This window comes from Panthera tigris, chromosome B3, assembly GCF_018350195.1.
Source record: "Panthera tigris isolate Pti1 chromosome B3, P.tigris_Pti1_mat1.1, whole genome shotgun sequence".
In the NCBI taxonomy this organism is placed as follows: Eukaryota; Metazoa; Chordata; class Mammalia; order Carnivora; family Felidae; genus Panthera; species Panthera tigris.
This window is the reverse complement of record NC_056665.1, coordinates 30,944,271-30,956,935: the sequence shown is the minus strand read 5'-3', so window position 1 is coordinate 30,956,935 and position 12,665 is coordinate 30,944,271. Positions and strand designations below refer to the sequence as shown.

The 12,665-nt window shown below is 38.3% G+C and overlaps 1 protein-coding gene across 3 annotated transcripts in view; it reads right to left on the bottom strand.

Annotated features, from left to right (window-relative positions):
- PTPN9 (protein tyrosine phosphatase non-receptor type 9) overlaps positions 1-12,665 on the bottom strand; it is an 81,997-nt gene that overhangs the window by 10,916 nt on the left and 58,416 nt on the right. For all 3 annotated transcript variants that reach the window (XM_042988352.1, XM_042988351.1, XM_007084611.3), the window contains one exon: positions 5,091-5,184. In XM_042988352.1, coding sequence (XP_042844286.1) covers positions 5,091-5,184 — 94 coding nt within the window. The remainder of the gene's footprint in view (positions 1-5,090; positions 5,185-12,665) is intronic.

Sequence of the window (12,665 nt, the reverse complement as noted above, 5' to 3'; positions counted from 1 at the left end):
CTTGGGATTCTCTCTCTCCTCTCTCTCTGCCCTTCCCATGCTCTCTCTCTCTCTCTCTCAAGATAAATAAATAAACTTAAGAAAAAAGAATAAAAAAAACCCACACAATGCACATATTTGATAAGGGACTTGTATATAGAATATATAGAGAGCCTTCACAATTCAATATTAAAAAGACAACCCAATTTTATTTTTATTTTTTTAAATGTTTATTTATTTATGAGAGAGAGAGACAGAGTACCAGTGGGGGAGGGTCAGAGAGAGAGGGAGACACAGAATCCAAAGCAGGCTCCAGACTCTGAGCTGTCAGCAATGCCCCAATGCAGGGCTCAAACTCATGAACTGTGAGATCATGACCTGAGCCGAAATCGGACACTCAAGCAACTGAGCCACCAGGCGCCCATGACAACCCAATTTTAAAATGGGCAAAGGATCAGAATAGCCATTTCTCTAAAGATACACAAATGGCAATAAGTACAAGAAAAGATGCTCAACATTATGAGCCATCAGGGAAATGCAAATCAAAACCACAATAAGTGGGGCGCCTGGGTGGCTGAGTCAGTTAAGCATCCGACTCTTGATCTCAGCTCAGGTCTTGATCTCAGGATCATGAGTTCAAACCCCACATTGAGCTCCACACTGGGCATGGAACCTACTTAAAAACAAAAAACAAAACACAATGAGATACCACTTCATACCCAATAGGATGCCTACAGGTACAAGTGGATAATAACAAATGTAGGCAAGGATAGTGCAAAAACTGGAACCCTCATATGCCCCTACTGGGAATGTAAAATGGTGCAGTCATGTTGGAAAACAGTCCAGCGGTTCTTCCAAAGCTTAAACACAGAGTTACCAAATGTACCCAGCAATTCCACTCCTGAGGGAAATGAAAACATATGTCCACAGAAAAACTTACACAAATATTCATAACAGCATTATTCATAATAGCCAGAAATGGTATTCACCTGCTGAATGTATAAATAAAAGTGGCATATCCATACGACGGAGTATTATTTAGCAATAAATGGAGTGAAGTACTGCTACATGCTACAACACAGATGAACCTTGAAAACATGCTGAGTTAAGAAGCCAGACACAAAAGGCCACATATTGTAAGATTCCATTGATATGAAATGTCCAAAACAAGCAAATCTCTAGAGACAGAAAGTAGACAAATTGGGGGGAAATGGGGTGTGACTGCCAAGGGTGTGGAGTTTCTTTTTCAGGTGATAAAAATGTTCTAAGGTTGATTGCAGTGGTTGCCCAACTCTGTGAATGTAAGAAAAACCACTGAATTTTACACTTTAAATAGGTAATTTGTATGGTATGTGAATTACATCTCAACAAAGATGTTAACTACCGAAAAAGGAGTCCATTAAGATTTGTAGCACTGGTTCAAAACCAAAAGGGAGGCAAGCCAAGCAACCTGAGTAGGATCATCCTGTCCATGCTGCCACACACAAAAGGCAAAGCGTGACTGGAGAAGGAAGAAAGCTATACCTCATATCTAGGACCATCAACAGCATGGGCCAAACACCAAGACTCCTTTACTACCTGAATTAACACAAAGCAATAGCCAGACAGATTCAAAGGCGTCTCAATGAACAGCTCTTGACTCAATTCTCTTCTGGGGGCCTTCTCTAATCTCCCAGTGTTTTCAGTCTTATTTACTTCCACATCATTAGCTATCAGGGAAATTAAATAGGATTTAGTCTTTATTATTTTTATTATACCTTCTCACAAGATCTCTGCCAATGTCCTTTAATCCAAGCTGATAAAAGAGAAACACGGATGAAGCTACAGTGTCAAGTTTTGGTATAACTAGTTGAGGGGATCTACCAGTTACGATGAATAGCAGAGGGTATGAAGGGATATAGGAGGACAAAAGGAAAAAAGTCCAATGTTAACCTAGAGAAAGCTCATATGCCACTCTACTCTAGAGAGGTCGGAGTGACTCCCCAATCCATCACTTTTTCTCCACTGGGTTCCACCACTTGGAAACCAGTCTGAATTGTCAGTATCCACAGCCACCTTGAGAAGACATCTCCATCTCATGGTCGTTACTTGAGTATGTGTCTGTTAGGCAGCCAGTCTACCTCGTCCTCCCACAAATTATTTAGTCAAGAGTTTCCTGCTTTCTCGTTTCACAGCAGTTGATTTTGACCTCATACTACTAGTGTGTTCTACTCTGACTGAGACATCTTCACTGAGCTAAGGGACCATTCGCAGCAGACCCAGCAAGCTAAAAGCCTCACTCACTCCCAGCCAGACTTGCTCAATCCAGGGCCCACCACAGTCAGTCAAAGCTATCCTCTGCCCAGCCTGGCACATTCAAGTGGTACACCCTGCAGGACCCAAGTGAGGAGGCACAGAAAGTACAAAGGATTTACCTGGTACATGCCAATCAACACTATTCTATAAGTAATATATGGTATATAGTATTATATATTATATATATATCACATATATATATATATATACTATATATATACGATATATATATATATATATATATATACACACACACACACACACACACACACACACACACACACACACACACATACGGCTGTTACTTTTGGAACTTCATGCTTTGAAAAGAAATATCACCTCTTTAAAGGAGACTTACTATTTCTTTATAACCAAGGAAACCAGCTTTCAGTAAGTATCCTTGTCTCTGAGAGTACTAGGAATTAATATCAGTAATTTCAGAAGAATCATCAGAAATTAAACCTGAAAATGACCTCAGAGATAAAGTAGAGATTTTGGGGCAGACTGAAATAGCAGAGAGAACCAAACTAAGTACACTTGTTATGGGCCATGTTCAATAGAAACTATGACTAATAGCTTTATAATTAATTCTAGAAGCAAATCTGGTGAACAATTCACTCATAAACCTGAATCCTGAATCCTCCATTTACTGTGGAAATAAAGCTGTTGCCAATGTTTGCAGTAATTAAAGGAGCATAACTCAAGTGATGATCTTCAGATTAATTACAGGATGACTAGAATAGTCTGCTGGTATACTGGGATTCACGCATTCATTCACAAATAATTTACTGAAGGTCTGATATGTACTGTTCTAGGTACTGAAGATGGAGCAGTCAAGAAGACAGGTAAATACAGATATCTGACTCCAGATCCTCAGCTCAACCATCATACTCTTACTCCTTTAGAGCATATATTATCATGATCTCAATAATAGTGATGAACTTGCTCTAAGTCAGCCAGGCTCTGAGCTAATGTTCCTGCAAGAAAACCCTTTGTAAGGGTCCTGGACAGGGTTATGAATTCAGTTTATGTGCTTGAAACAGTAGGGTCAAAAGAGATAAAAACCATGATGATAGGGTCTCAACCCACGTATCATATATGCCCAAATACAAGGCAATGATTTTACCAAAAATTATCCCCCAGAAAAAAGAGAGGGGATATAATAAGACCCTATAATGTATGTCATGTTAAAGGGGCACTATCTGAATTCCTTTGCTTTGAACAACAAGCTCAATCAACGCTGGCTTTTTTTAAGTAATGTCTACGCTCAATGTGGGGCTCAAACTTATAACCCTGAGATCAAGAGTCACATGCTCTACCAACTGAGCCAGCCAGGCACTCCTCAATGGTGGTTTTTTTTTTTTTATACATATGGAGGGCACTAGACAGAATTGGTATATCGGAAGAAAAAATAAGAAATGTAACACATATTTAGTCATTGACCTCAAAATTCTAAGTGTTGGATGTTGCTGTAAATAATTATATTAAAAAAGACTTTTAAGGGGCACCTAGGTGGCTCAGTCGGTTGAGCGTCCCACTTTGGCTCAGGTCATGATCTCACGGCTTGTGGGTTTGAGCCCCACGTCGAGCTTTGTGCTGACGGCTCAGAGCCCGAAGCTGCTTTGGATTCTGTGTTTCCCCTCTGCCTGCCCCTCCCCTGCTCACACTCTTATCTCTCTCAAAAATAAATAATAAAACTTTAAAAAAAAAAAAAAAAGACTTTTAAGGGGCATGTCAGCACAGAGCCCATTTCAGATCTTCTGTCTCCCCTCTCTCTCTGCCCTTCCCTTGCTAGCATGCTCTGTCTCTCTCTCAAAAACAAACATTAAGGGGTGTCTGGGTAGCTCAGTTGTTTAAGCATCCAACTTCAGCTCAGGTCAAGATCTCACGTTCGTGGGTTTGAGCCCCGCACTGGGCTCTGGGATGACAGCTCACAGCCTGGAGCCTACTTCAGATTCTGTGTCTCCTTCTCTCCCTGTCCCTCCCCTGCTCATGCTCTGTCTCTCAAAAACAAATTTAAAAAATAATAAAGATTTTAAAAAGGAGGACTTTAAAAAAGAATAAGTAAATGATTATACTACAGAGAATGCATAAGATATAGGATAAATGAAAAAGAAAAACCTGTGTTAGTGTTATGCTAATAGGTTTTTCTGGCTTAGGATAAACTTTTCAGTGACAATACCATACACTTAAAAGGAAATAAAAATCCTATGTGCTCTGGAAAACTGTGTTAGATTGGCTCAGGAAGTAGCTCAAATGAGGACAAAGCACTGATGTTAAAGGTGCACTTGAAGAATTTCACTAAATATCTATATTAGTATATTATAAGTGTGATTTTTAAAATGAACAGATATGATCAAATTAATACATTAAATAATATAATTAATTGACCACTTCAACTCTATCCCTAGATATTTACGTATACACTAGTTGTCCAAAATTATTTTCATATCTTCTAGATGGAAAAATCACTTACAATTAGAGTTGCCTTGTATTGATACATATATACACTCACTAACATGGTAGACAACAGAACTCTCATTTTACAACAAGTAAAAGGAGAAATCATTGAACATTTATCAAGCACCTACAATATACCAGACCTTGCCCTATCAGCATCTACATAAATTTTCCATTTAATTTCTGCTTAGTATTGTGAGATGGGTTGATAGGTCACAGACTAGTATATAGCAAAGTTAAAACTCACATCTGATCTCTCTGGCTGAGAGTCTATGTTCTTTCTGCTATGGTATCAGTAAGCCTCACTTTGGAAAGTTTCCCTCAGTGCTCCTGAAAGACAGCATTTATCTGACTACCTGAGTATAGCCACTTCGTTTTGTCAACTTCACTCTCGTTTGGTCCAGGCAGGGCACATCCCCATAGCGGTTCTTCTCTAGGTTTCCTGGAGACCTGCAGAAAATGAAACAGACAAACTAAAACAGAGAAAAGGTGGAAGCAGTGTGTATGTGTGCATACGAAGTGTGGCAGTGCAAAGGTGGATGTCAGTCACTGTTGGCGGTGGAGACCTGGATCTGCTCATTGCCTAGCCTATCCATAGTCCATATCATTCAACCTTTTTAATGATATGTATGTATTCCTGTGGAAATAAAGATATTTCCATTCAAAAGAGAAAAGGAAAGGGAAATAGGGGTATAGCACTCCCAAAAAAAATCCAGCTGCTAATAAACCTAAGTCCAGTTTAACATGGTAGGTTGACAACATATGTTTGACTCCACTCCATCTAGTAGCCTCACTAAAATGACAATAAAGGTACTAATCGGTACAAATCCCAAAAGTGACGGCAGAGACATCAGCAGACAAAGAGTGAAATCTATTTTGGCAGAGAGAAAACAGATGGAAAAATTTGGGCTGACTTCAGCCAAACAAATGCAGAAAAATAGGACCCACAGCAGTATCTACAGAGAGACACAATGGCTCACTCTCATAACTCCCACACCTTGGAAGGCAACGTGAGGCACAGGGCTAAAAACAGAGGAATAAATGAAAAGCTGAATTATAGAAAATGAGAATCCCCTGCCCTCATCTCCCTGTCCTCTCCCATCTTATACTTATATCCTAGCTTGGACCCTACGGGCAAGAGAGTGGAGAATTCCACTCTGGAGTAAGTGAATACCCCTACATGAAAGAATTCTATCATCTGGAATACACCAACAACTAGCTAGCTGATTAGTTAAACTTGAAGATCACCCATGCAAACAGCATTTCCAAGCAGGGTTTAAGGACTCCACTCCTAAGTATAGAGTACTTACAGCCAAGAACCTCCATGTAATTACAGAAAGCTCCAACACAAAAAAAAGAGACCAGTCAAACACACAGCAGGGAAAAAGCACAAAAGAGAATCATTAAGAGCAAATAAGTTCTAAAAGGCTATAATTAACACCCTCAGAGAGAAAAAGATACTGTATGTATGAAAATAAGAACAGGATGCTACGAGAAAGGAACAGAGAAGAAAAGCTCTTAGAAAATAAAAAGGGTATCCAAAATATAAAACTTTAATAGAAGAGATGAAAGAGAAAGTTGAAGAAATTTTCCAGAATAAAACAAAAATTCAAAGTGATAAAAAATATGAAAAAATTTTAGTCAAATAAGACAATCATTCTAGGGCAGGAGTCAGCAAAGTATGGCCTGGCCAACCTGTTTTTGTAAATAGAAGTTTTACTGGAACACAACCAAGCCTGTCAGTTCAGTACTAGCAGAGATTATTATACTTGCAACAAAGATTATAAGGCCCAAAAGCCTAAAATGTTTACTATTTTGCCTTTCAAGAAAAAGTTTGTCAATCTTTGCTCTGGGAGATCCAACCAGGCTGATAGAAATATTCCAGAAGTAAAGAACTGATACAGTACAAGAAAAGAAAGAAAGAAAAAGAGCTAATATAAAAAAAAAAACAAATAGTCCTATGACTAAAGAACACAAGCCTTCAGGTGAAAGAACCTATCAAGCACCCAACAAAATGAAAGGAAAAAAAAGGGACCCACACCAAGCAAGGCATATCATTGTGAAATTTCTAAATGGAAAGAGAGATTATCTAAAAATGTCCAAAAAGACTTGAGAAGGCTTAAGAATAAAATCAGATGATTTAGTAGCATTGCTACCAAATACAGAGGGATTGTTTTAAAAATTCTGTTAAACCTAACCAAAGATATAAAAGATCTGTATGCTGAAAACTATAGAAAGCTTATGAAGGAAATTGAAGAAGATACAAAGAAATGGAAAAACATTCCGTGCTCATGGACTGGAAGAATATATATTGTTAAAATGCCAATACTACCCAAAGCTATCTACACATTCAATGCAATCCCAATCAAAATTGCACCAGCATTCTTCTCGAAGCTAGAACAAGCAATCCTAAAATTTGTATGGAACCACAAAAGACCCCAAATAGCCAAAGTAATATTGAAGAAGAAAACCAAAACGGGAGGCATCACAATCCCAGACTTTAGCCTCTACTACAAATCTGTAATCATCAAGACAGCATGGTATTGGCACAAAAACAGATGCATAGACCAATGGAATAAACTCCAGAATTGGACCCAAAAAGTATGGCCAACTAATCTGACAAAGCAGGAAAGAATATCCAATGGAAAAGACAGTCTCTTTAACAAATGGTGCTGGGATAACTGGACAGCAACATGCAGAAGAAGGAAATTAGACCACTTTCTTATACCATTCACAAAAATAAACTCAAAATGGATAAAGGACCTGAATGTGAGACAGGAAACCATCAAAATCCTAGAGGAGAAAGCAGGAAAAAAACCTCTCTGACCTCAGCCACACAATTTCTTACTTGACACATCTCCAAAGGCAAGGGAATTAAAAGCAAAAATGAACTATGGGGCCTCACGAAGATAAAAAGCTTCTGCACTGCAAAGGAAACAATCAACAAAACTAAAAGGCAACCGAAGGAATGGGAAAAGATATTTGCAAATGACATATCAGACAAAGGGCTAGTATCCAAAATCTATAAAGAACTCACCAAACTCCACACCCAAAAAACAAATAATCCAGTGAAGAAATGGGCAGAAAACATGAATAGACACTTCTCTAAAGACGACATCCAGATGGCCAACAGGCACATGAAAAGATGCTCAACGTCACTCCTCATCAGGGAAATACAAATCAAAACCATACTGAAATGGTTTTGGGTCCATTTAGAGTGGCTAAAATGAAATCAGGAGACTATAGATGTTGGCGAGGATGTGGAGAAACGGGAACCCTCTTGCACTGTTGGTGGGAATGCAAACTGGTGCAGCTGCTCTGGAAAACAGTGTGGAGGTGCCTCAAAAAATTAAAAATACACCTACCCTATGACCCAGCAATAGCACTGCTAGGAATTTACCCAAGGGATACAGGAGTGCTGATGCATAGGGGCACATGTACCCCAATGTTTATAGCAGCACTTTCAACAATAGCCGAATTATGGAAAGAGCCTAAATGTCCATCAACTGATGAATGGATAAAGAAATTGTGGCTTGTATACACAATGGAATACTACTTGGCAATGAGAAAGAATGAAATATGGCCTTTTGTAACAATGTGGATGGAACTGGAGAGTGTTATCCTAAGTGAAATAAGTCATACAGAGAAAGACACAGACCATATGTTTTCACTCTTCTGTGGATCCTGAGAAACTTAACAGAAGACCATGGGGGAGAGTAAGGAAAAAAGAAAAAAAGTTGGAAAGGGAGGGAGCCAAACCATAAGAGACTCTTAAAAACTGAGAATAAACTGAGGGTTGATGGGGAGTGGGAGGGAGGGGAAAGTGGGTGATGGGCATTGAGGAGGGCACCTGTTGGGATGAGCACTGGGTGTTATATGGAAACCAATTTGATAATAAACTTCATATTAATAAAAAAAAATAGAAAAAAAAATCTGTTATTATTTCCAACCTGGAATTCGATGCTCTACCAAAATTTAAGTGAAGAAAGAAGATGGGGGACCCATTAACCAAGAACCAATAAAGGAAAGTGAGGAGGGAAATCAGGAAAAAGCTGAGGAGCAAGTCCAGACAACACCAACCTCAGTTGAGACTAGAGCAAAAAAGAAAAAAACAAAACAAAACAAAACAAAAACCTAAAAATTCTGCAAGTGAGGACTCCAGGGGAAAATAAACAATCAATTCATCATGTGATATATTCGACCACTTGGAAAATACTAAGAACAGTATAAAATAAATTTAATGAAGCATAGGGGAAAAAATAAAGCTAGGAACATGGAAAACTAAAAACAAATTTAAAAATTAGGTAATTAACTCCAAAAGAAACAAAAAAATTGAATTAATAAAATTTAATATATTTGATTTTCTAGAAGCCCATTTAGTTCTGCAGTAGAAAAAATTTCATAGTCATAATAATGTGAACAGTAACTACTGATTTAATAAAAAATTGTGACATAATTATATTGGAAAAACAGTCAAAAGGGAATTGGAGAAAGAGTGTAAGAGCCAAAGCTTACCAACCACAAAAATCAATAAAGAGCATTATAAGGACTTTATTTACAATCATAGAAGAAATACCAGAAGAAACAACTATAAGAGTTGAAAATGGACACCTAAGGGCGTGTGTGGCTCAGTCGGTTAAGCGTCCACCTCTTGATTTGAGCTCAGGTCATGATATCAGGGTCCTGGGATCAGGCCCCCATTGGGCTCCATGCTTAGCTTAGAGAATACTAGCTTAATATTCTCTCTCTCCCTCTCTCTCTGCCCCTACCCCCTCGTGCTCACTCTAAATAAAATTAAAAAAAAAAAAAAGAAAAGAAAATGGACACCTAGTAGAACTGAGGGTAAGGCTAGAGACAGCCATTAATTTCATCATTTCTTTTCTTTTCTTTAAAAATTTTTTAATGTTTATTTTTGACAGAGACAGAGCATGAGTGGGAGAGGGACAGAGAGAAGGAGACACAGAATCTGAAGCAGGCTCCAGGCTCCAGGCTCAGCACAAAGCCTGACTCGGGGCTTGAACCCACCAACCGTGAGATCATAACCTGAGCCGAAGTCAGATGCTTAACCAACTGAGCCACCCAGGTACCCCTCGTCATTCCTTTGGTACTATTTTATAGTAATATTATATTTCACTTTGTAAATGAATTATTGTAAATTCTTTCTTTTATATAACACTTATATATAACAGATATATATATATATATATATATATATATATATATATATATATATAAGTTATATATAACTTTTATAAAACGAATTCCTTCTTTTATATAACAAAAAAAGGATGGAGCAAATATGGCAAAATATTAAAAATTGTCAGTATCAATTCTGGTGATAGGAAGATAGTTGTTTATCATGTTATACTCTGTACTTTTCCATATTTAAAAAAATTCCCTCTTCCCATACAAATAAGCCCAGCTGATATTTTACAAAGTTCCAAGGACAATTCAATGGAGGAAGGATTTTTCAGCAAATGGTGCTGGAGCAACTGGATAGCCACAGGCTTATACGTGCACGCACAAACACACATACACGCGCACATACAAAAATCAACATCAACCTAAACCTTACGCTTTATACAAAAATTAATTCAAAATGGATCACAGAATTAAATAAATGCAAAACATAACACTATAAAACTTTTACGTAAAAAAAAGAGAAAATCTTTGGAATCTAGGGTTAGATGTTCTTGGATTTGACACCAAGAGTGTGATCCATGAAAGGAAAAACTGATTAAAGGACTTGACTAAAATAAAACCTTTTGCTTCACAAGGGACCCTGTTAAGAGGATGAAAAGACCAGCTACAGACTAGAAGAAAATATTCATAAGCCAGTATCCAACAAAGAACCTATATCTAGAAAATGTTTTTAAAAATTCTCAAATCTCAACACTTTTTTAAAAAGTCCAAACAGAAAGTGGGCAAAAGGCACATTTTTACAAAGAAAATATACAGATGGTAAACAAGCACATGGAAAGATGTTCAATATCATTAACTACTAGAGAAATGTAAATTATACCCACAATGGGATCTCATTACACACCTATCAGGACAACTAAGATAAAAAATAGTGGCAACATCAAATGCTGGGGAGGATGCAAAAAAAAATGGATCATTCATACATTGCTGGGGCATATGCAGAATGGTATGACCACTCTGGAAAACATCTGGGTAGTTTCTCATAAAACTAAACATCCAATTACCAAGTGACCTAGCCATCACACTCATGGATATTTATCCCAGAGAAATGCAAGCTTATGTTCACACAAAACCTAGACATAAACGTTCATAGTAGTTTTACATGTAATAGCCAGAAACTCTGAACAACCTAGGTGTCCTTTAACAGGTGAATGGTTAAACAAACCATTCATACCATGAAACACACCTAGCAATAACAAGGAATGAACTATTGAGACATGTAATAACAACTTGGGTGAATCTCCAAGGAATTACACTGAGAGGAAAAAGCCGATCCTAAAAGGTTCCATATAGTAGGATTCCATTTATTTATTTATTTATTTATTTATTTATTTATTTATTTTTAACGTTTATTTATTTTTGAGACAGGGAGAGACAGCATGAATGGGGGAGGGTCAGAGAGAGAGGGAGACACAGAATTTGAAACAGGCTCCAGGCTCTGAGCTGTCAGCACAGAGCCCGATGCGGAGCTTGAACTCACGGACCGCGAGATCATGACCTGAGCCGAAGTCGGATGCTTAACCGACTGAGCCACCCAGGCGCCCCTCCATTTATTTTTTTAATGTTTACTTATTTTTGAGAGAGAGAGACTGAGTGTGAATGGGGGAAGGGCAGAGAGAGAGAGAGAGAGAGAGAGAGAGAGAGAGGGAGAGAGAGAGAGAAAGAGTCTGAAACAGGCTCCAGGCTCTAAGTTGTCAGCACGGACCCTGATGCAGGGCTTGAACTCACGAACTGTGAGATTATGACTTAACCTGAAGTCGGATGCTTAACCAACTTAGCCACCCAGGCGCCCCAGTATGATTCCATTTATATGATAACATTTTTGAAATCACAAAATCTTAGTAATGGAAACCACATGAGTTGTTGCAGGGGTTAGGGATGGGGAAGGGTGGGACCAAGGTATGTGGTGATGTATTCTTCTGTATCTTGACTGTAGTGATGGATACACAAACCAATGTGTGGGCTAAAGATTGCATAGAACTAAATACACACACACACACACACACACACACACACACACACTCTAAAACTGGGGATATCTGAGTAGACTGGTGTAGAATATCAATATCCTAGTTGTGATATTATACTATACTTTTAGAAGATATTATCATGGGAAAACTGTGGAAAGGGTGCATGCAATATCTGTTATTTTTACAACTTTATATGAATCTACAATTATAATAAAATGATAAATTTTTTTAATGTTTATTTATTTTTGAGAGAGAGAGAAGAGAGAGAGACCAAGTGAGGGAGGGGCAGAGAGAGAGGGAGATAGAATATAAAGCAGGCTCCAGGTTCTTAGCGGTCAGCACAGAGCCAGATTGCAGGGCTCAAACTCAGGGACCATGCGATCATGACCTGAGCCGAAGCCAGACACTCAACTGACTGAGCCACCCAGGCGCCCCTAAAATTTTTTAAAGAACATCTTTTGAAAAAATGGTGTAGTGGAGAAGAAAAGAAAGAAAGAAAGTCTCTTGGTCTATGGCATTCTGGACAACGAGTACTCTGATATCTACTTCATAATCTAGAATTCCAAGGGAGACATAGTTTGTTCTGTACAAGCAGCTTTATTGGAACTTGGTAAAAGACATAGACCTGGAGCTAATGGGGATTCTGGGTTCTGGCTCCTGAAATGGGGGGCTCATTCATTCAATAAAGAGTGAAGATTAGGAAGTCCTTCCATAGGGCTGGGAAGTGTTCTCTGATGATAACATCATGGCTGGTTTGGG